This window comes from Mercenaria mercenaria, chromosome 2 (genome assembly GCF_021730395.1).
Source record: "Mercenaria mercenaria strain notata chromosome 2, MADL_Memer_1, whole genome shotgun sequence".
In the NCBI taxonomy this organism is placed as follows: domain Eukaryota; kingdom Metazoa; phylum Mollusca; class Bivalvia; order Venerida; family Veneridae; genus Mercenaria; species Mercenaria mercenaria.
In genome coordinates, this window is record NC_069362.1 from 67976723 (window position 1) to 67984527 (window position 7805).

At 33.1% G+C, this 7805-nt stretch overlaps 1 protein-coding gene across 1 annotated transcript; it reads right to left on the reverse strand.

Annotated features, from left to right (window-relative positions):
• Positions 1 to 301: 301 nt before the first annotated feature.
• LOC123564188 (5'-AMP-activated protein kinase catalytic subunit alpha-1-like) lies at positions 302 to 6242 on the reverse strand. Its single transcript, XM_045357559.2, has 2 exons — positions 5335 to 6242; positions 302 to 3524 (listed from the first exon to the last, which is right to left on the reverse strand). Exons 1-2 carry the CDS (start codon positions 5813 to 5815, stop codon positions 3142 to 3144), a joined length of 864 nt encoding a protein of 287 aa, XP_045213494.2. The 5' UTR covers positions 5816 to 6242; the 3' UTR covers positions 302 to 3141.
• Positions 6243 to 7805: the final 1563 nt, after the last annotated feature.

Below are 7805 nucleotides of genomic sequence, written 5' to 3' on the forward strand. Positions count from 1 at the left end.
TTATAAACCATGTAGATAATATTTATAGTTTTGTTATTTACAAGTAGTAATAATATCATATTAATGTAAGGTGCCTCTATGGCCAAGCGGTAAAAGGTCAGTAACTTTAAATCTCTTGCCCTCACCGATATGGGTGCGAGCCTCGCTTAGGGCGTATAATTCCTCATGAAGCTATCTAGCATGCTTACTGAAGATCGGCAGTTCTTCCAAGGTATACGCCCGTGATGATAAAATACCCGGAGGAGCACCTGGGATCTTCTTCAATCATCAAAAGTAGGATCGGTATGACGTTTAACCCAACAAAACAAAACATTAATTTAATAACTTTTATAGTTTTGTTATTTACAAATAGTAATGAAATCAGATTATATGAAAAAGTTTTATAGTTTTGTTATTCACAAATAGTAATAAAGTCATATCGGTAAGTAATCGCAGGATCAACAAGCTTTTACTGCAGATTATGTATCTAACAAAGAAATAAGAATGTATCACGTATCTCGATTATCTCTGATGTTTTTGAGTGCCTTTACCACATAATACTGGTTTATCAGATACAGTAATAATTCGAAACTGTTCATATTTCAGTTGTTATCTCATTAACCTTAACATGTTTACACTAACTATAATTCCATAACTAATAATACGCTATGTTAGCTGTAAGCTACAACAACAGGGATTGTGTTTCAGTTCTGATATTATGAGTGGAAATATGAAATGTACTTGCTTAACACTGCAATCAAAACGTTATGTGTATAAACATAAAGTCAGTAAAATCCTTATATATGTATATAAAGTCTGTTAAAGTTCAGTGGTGAGGAAATAATACAGCAGACTTCTCAGTTTTTTTTTAATTTTGATTTTTCACTACAAGCGTTTTCTGTCAGGCAGCTGCATTTTGAAATAATAAATTAACGTAACGTCATAACAATATAATACGGGATACGTCGTAAATAAACGTTGCGGCAAAATTTGACATAGCCGATCCTGACAATTACTGTCAGATGCACATACAGAAAACTTTTGATACAGACAGAAGCAGATACATATGCCATTAAAAAAAGAAAAAAGACAAAACTTCGAGACAAATCCCCTCGATATCGTTACCATTATGTCTACATGTTTGTGATGGAAAGAGAGATATATATTTACAAAAGCTCTTTTTCCGCGAAGCTGAAGGCAATGAGTAAATCTTGATTTCTTAAATCTCATTTAATCTACATGCATGACAGTGTACTGTAGACGACAGTTATGTAACTAATTTACAACGTCATTTATTGTGGTAAGGGACATCATTCTGTGGAGATTTTCTTCCTGGGACGTCACTATGGATTTATTAAGGTCTTATTTCGCATTCATTTCTTGACAAAATATTACTGAATAGAATTTCCTTTCTTCTTTTGAATATGTCTGTTTCTCACAGTTTATAAATTGGCATTATTTGAAATTCTGAATTTACCACGTCATTGATTGTGGTAAGGGACGTTTACCAGTTTATAAATTGTCATTATTTGAATTTTTGGATTTAGAAATTTCGGCATTCTGCAGTATGTCGGCTGACCAGTAGAATAGCGTTTTTTAGTTTCCTTATATATTGGTTATGAAGCGTTACTCAATGTTTCTCGAATATAGCCTTTTTAACATCCGGAACATTTCAATCCATAGATAATTCACACGCCTACCGTAAAATTTGATTTTATATTGTCGGACATTACTGAAATGTCTTCTTTCAAATTCTCTATTTCTGGCTTTCTTGATGATTATCATTTCATCCCAAAATCCTGTCACAAAGGATTACTAGACTGTTCTTCCAAACCTGTTTTATTTGTTTTCGTTTTTTTTTTAAGTTGAATTGTAAAACAAAACATAAAAGTATCCATTCCCATATCCTGCAGAAACTATCCAATTTTTTTAAACTGTATTTGGAAACTAAAACTCGGTACTTGACTTCTTTGACGTTTTTCTGAGCTGCAATAGTAGTTAACGCTGCATTTTGAGCCTGGTCTCGAGTCTTGTTTGATAACATTAAAAACAGTATTTGATTATTGACCAGGTGCCCGGTCTCGGACAAACCCGGTGTAAAGGATATGCATTATAGAAGTGATGAGTTTATTTCAACAATGTACCAAATGTATCAACCATTGAGACAACTATAGTCTGGAAAAAAATAATAAAAAATATATAATTATTATATTGAAACAAACTCTTCTTAAGCAGTGTTTTACACATAGCATCAAACTGGTTCCAGGTTCAGTAAAAAAACGAAGGAACTCATTTCTTGGCAATCTGTTTTATCTAAATAAAATGAAAAACAATGTGTAACAGAATGGCAAAAAATGAATCTACACAAGTGTATAATACACCACATTATCATGCCTAGTCACGTTCATTTTGCCGAGATAATCATATTCTATTTTAATGCTGCCTAGATAAAAAACAGGCTCAGATAACAAATGTAGTAAAACATTATCATTTCTATTTCAAACTTTCAATGTAGTTTTGCTCCCTAAAACAACTGATACTAGTAGAACCTTAAACATTAAAATGGAATGAATACCTAATACAAAAATAATTTGATATATATAATTGATGTGTAAATATTTTGAAGATCATAAAAACCGGTAAGATATGCCCTATTACCTTATCACACAAATGATTGAATTAACAGCTGTATTTTTGACAGCGCTAGTCACCAGTCTGACTGACTAAACAAAAATACGTCATTTATCACACGTGAAATAGCAGTTTTGCATATCCATTATATAAACATAGTTGACACAAGATAAAAGGTATGCACGCAAACAATATCCATTTTTATCTTCAAGGATATTTTAATGCTAGTAAGGAGTATGTAGACAGTGTACGCTGTTTGTCCATGTATTCTATCATATTGCGCATTTATTAACTACCAAATGGTAAAAGCCACACTCCTTTTCAAGTGCATTTAAAACTCAACCCTACAGTATCATAAAGATGTTTGCCTCTTAACACAGGAAATAATTTGAGGAATATTCTATAACAATGTTCGTTATGTTCCTGTTTATAATACTTTCTTTAATATTTTCGTCTCCAATTTGGCTTCCTGCAGTTGACACCCGCCTTTAAACTTGGGGAATGCGTTCGAGGTAACAAGCCATGTTCGTACTATTTAACGTCATTTTCAAACATACTCTTTGGACCAACATCATGCCAAAGCCGAATAAGCTCACAAATATCTTTTCTTAGTTTTGAGTCCAACTGTAGCTGAGATCTTAGAGTATCAATGATTGCAGGTTTAAGTGTTGCATTATTTAACTTTTCAGATTGTGTGTGGACAAACAGTTCCCAGGCATTGTTCATCTGTTCCTCTAGCACATCTTGATGGAATCCACTAAATGGAATAGTTTGGAATAAAATAAAGAGTAAGGTAACACCTACACTCCAGATGTCAGCCGGTTTCGGAAGGAATGGTTTTTGAGAAAGGACCTCTGGCGGGAGATAAGACGCTCGTCCGAGGTAGTCTGAACAAAGCAACGGTTTGTCCTCATCTGCGAAAGAAAAGTAGAGCATAATGGAAGTAAACAACAGCTTAAATTCTTTGTCAATCTAAATGAAATCTAAACGTTTTTGCCTATGTCCGTAAGCGCGTAACAAAGCGGTAAGTATTGTTAAGATATGTGCAAACATTGTGTACAGCAAAATCTTGTTAAATTAGACATTTTAACGTTGCTTTGATATTTAAATAGCTGAACAAAATGAAGACAAAATATTTACATTTCTTGCTTACTTTAACTAAGTGTCATATCTTTTAACTCAGATGTAAACGATAACTTTTGACTTATATTATTGCAAAAATACACAAACTCCAAAATAAAGAAATATGGTGCATCTTCATAATTTTGTACCACTGGGATTACATGCTTCATAATAGATTTTAGTATATAATAATTTAAAAGTGTATATGTGAAAAATACCTTGGTGGTAAAATATTGCACAAGTTCTGAACAGTACAAGATTTCATAATTTTATACTTCTTTACATGGAACAGTATGAAAGTGCCTGTTTGAAAATATCGTATTAATACTGCTCCTAACAAAGGTAAATCAGATTTAGCCTTCGAAAACACATTTTGTAACGGGAATCATTTTATTCACAAAGTCGCGAATTGCTACATGTTGGAAACGTTTGCAGTTTGCTTATTTATATGTGGTAAAGGAAAAGGTGTGCAGTCAAGGAAAATATAATGATCGAATAAAACGTCATTGAAATATGTTCTTTTTTCACTACGGGCAACTTAAATTTTGTTAATAATTCTCATTCGCAAACATTTCCGAGTCTCAAAATAAAACACTGTACAGTAATGATGTATGGTCGAACATTATAATGCGCATTTTATGAAGATCAACAGTTATGCTTCATTATTCCTGTAAGTATATATTTTGATACTAAGCGGTTAACCTTTAGCATGCTAGGTAAATTGTCGTCTGCTGGAAATGTCGTCTGCTAAAATTGTTAAGTTCATTCAATTTGCTCCAAAATTGGAAGAAATATTGTCAGAGTAGCAAACAGCTTGGAACCTGATCAGACGCCGATTTAATCGGCGTCTGATCTGGTTCCGAGCTGTTTGCAAAGGCTGTTAAATTCGCCTGCAGCAGGCTAAGGGTTAAGATAATATGCAACATTTAACCCATATGGACTTCTTTCACAAAGTAAGTTAGGTTCCTGAATGATATTTAAAACTACAAATTAAAACGGTTCGTTGGTAGCTAAGCAATTATAACAATCTTTGAACATTGAAAAGAAAAGTTTTTCACCCAGCTAAATGTATTTCTATTCTTCAAAAGAGTCCACCGAAAATAATGTATATATGTATGCGATTTAGTTATCGTGCTAGAACAAAAATAGTATATAAAAGTACGAGATTTAAGACTTCAACATCTGTTTTGTGAAATATTTATGAAAAGAGACTTGATAATGAGTGTAAATCTGATTTCTAATACGATAACTGGATAGATCGAGATAAAGCCTCAATTATTTTCACAATCGGCATATCTGAGATATGAAATTTTCTCGGAAGCAGTAAATCGCTATTCTGTATATTTCTACATAATGCCGGTATATTACGAAGAAATGGTCCAAATATGGGATATGTACTTAAAATGAGTGCAAGATTTCATTAAGATTTAATGAAGTCAATATTCGGAATACTTTGAATAAAACACATTCTAGATGCGATAATTCCAAAACAATGTAAGAGTAATGTAGAGGAAACGATTGTCGAGTTAGCCAGTTTATGAAACTAAGGCTGGTCATTCTAAAATATATATGAAAAGTTTCAATATAAATATTGTTCCTTACCATCAAAACATTTGACTGCAAGTCCAAAATCTGTAATTTTGACCACAAGATCTTTTGTTAACAAAATATTAACTGGGGTCAAATCTCTATGTGCAATATCCATTGAATGACAGAATTGTACACCTTCTAGAATCTGAGAATATATTTTATACTTTTGATGGAATTCAAGGTTCTCATTTGTGCACATGTATCTCTCAATGTTTTCTTTCTCTGCATATTCCATGATGATATTTATCTCATCAGCACCAACGTCAATGATGATTTCGCTCATACGTATAATGTTTCTATGCTTCAGTCTTGTTAGACAATAAATTTCACTTATAATATAAGGATCATCCTGAAAATTTCCACGAAATCTTATTTGTTTCATAGCAAAAATCTCATTATTCTTTTCACTTTTCACTTTCAAAATGTCTCCAAAACTACCGTAATCAATCATTTCAATTATTTCGTAATCTCCACAATTTTCTTCAGTTTCCATGACTGCTTTATTTACGGCACTGTTTTGAATATAGCTATTGATGTCATTAATTTCTTTCAACAGTTTGGAAAAACAATCAGCACAATAACCTCAATTGTTTGGTATATGTCAGTGCTTTTTATTCCATAGTTATGCATTAAATGAAAATATTGCCAAAATATTCTCAGTACAAGGTACGTGCCTACCGTGATATCACGTGGTCTGCCAAAATACTAGGCTCCAATCACAGGTATCGCTGACTGATTCTGGCAGTACGTAGCGTCTAATGAGATGGTTAACCGTAGATTTACGTTCAATTTCATTTTATGCGTGAAAACTTTATCATAAATCCTTTCGTCCTTACAGACAGTGGCTGTTACGGCGTGGTTGGCAAATTATTATGTGATAATTATAGTAACGGAATTGTTTTATGATAGTCTTGTACAAAGCGTTTCCCATTCATCAAAACAGATATATTTTACAGACAAACTAACTGACAATCTTAGAACTCACCAGACTGTAAATAGTGGGGAATAACGTCTGCATAAAACTTACGGATAATTGGAAATTGAAACGAAAAAAAATTATGATATCTATGAGTATACCACCCATAAGTTACCCATATCTCTCAATAACAACACATGTCTCATCTCAAACTGATAGCTGTCTTAATTTGTATCAGATGATCAACATTTTTAAATACCCCTCGGTGCCGAAATCTACTAAACTTGAACAAAGTATTATGCCTTCTAGCATTTATTCTGCAATGAAACTTTTTCGAAACATTTTGTTAAAATAATGTTAGTTTTGAACGTCAAAGATATACCATATAGAACTTGTAAACATCGTACAATCATATCTGTATAAGTATGTTCAAAATCTGTTATTTCACATTTCTACAGGTGTATGAATCTACCTGCAATAAGCGCGTGGTGGGATTGTTGCGAAAACAGACATGGACCCTACTGGCTCACTGACGTAGTGAAGCTGCACGTGTAGTCATTGAGTACTATCAAGAACAGGTTCAAGGCAGAACACCGGCCCTGTAATAGGAGAAACAGATTATGTAATGTTTGAAAAAACATTGTCGAAAGAATTGCATATTAAACCTGGAATCCCGTCAAAGTAACAATTTCTCCGGCTTTCATTTTTTTCGAAATTATGTAAGATATATAATTTGTAAAGAAATTATTAGGCTGTTCGCCGAGATACTCTAACAAGTATGTGTTTATTCAGTCTGCTTACCTTGTTTTTGGTATCCCATACTTGATTTTTATTGTCTGAAATACAACTTGTATTTCACTTATGAATACATAACCCCTTCGGACAACAGTAAAACTACTTGCTTTACTCGGGCTGTCAACATTGCGGTCAGAAATTACATAATGATGGTTGCAAAAGTTCACCTTTTCAAACGATTTTTCAGCTTCATCTGTCTAGAATTATAGTCAGTTTAAGCTGATATAACACTAGAAACAGATAGATCTATATATAACAAATCCTAGTTTGAGTTTGCTGTTACAGAAATGTAAATATGCACAACACAAATCACAAATAATGTTGAAATACACACTGACCCTAGCTGACCCCGGCATTCTGCAGAAAGTAGCAGAGATTCTCTGCTATGAAATACTCTTAAGGGAAACTAAAAAAGACATTTAAATTCATTATAAAATTACAACACTGCCCACTGTTTTCTCATTTATGGCAAGTTCATTATTTTGACTGGACACCATGCACTGCTTCTCTAGTGTATCACTGAAGGTTACAAGTACACGCCCTTATATATCTCTAAATTGTAGTTTTAAATTTAGTACTTATAACATGAGCAAATGTTAAGCTCTGTTAAAGCCGACTTAAAGGTCGTGAACGATAGCATGCATTGCCACTACCGCAAAGGCTCAATCCAACCAAGTATGCAAACTTGAATTTTTATCGTGCTGGACGACCTGTGTAGACGACATTTTTTCTATTTCATTAAAGCAGTACCTTTTTCGGCAATGAAGTATTC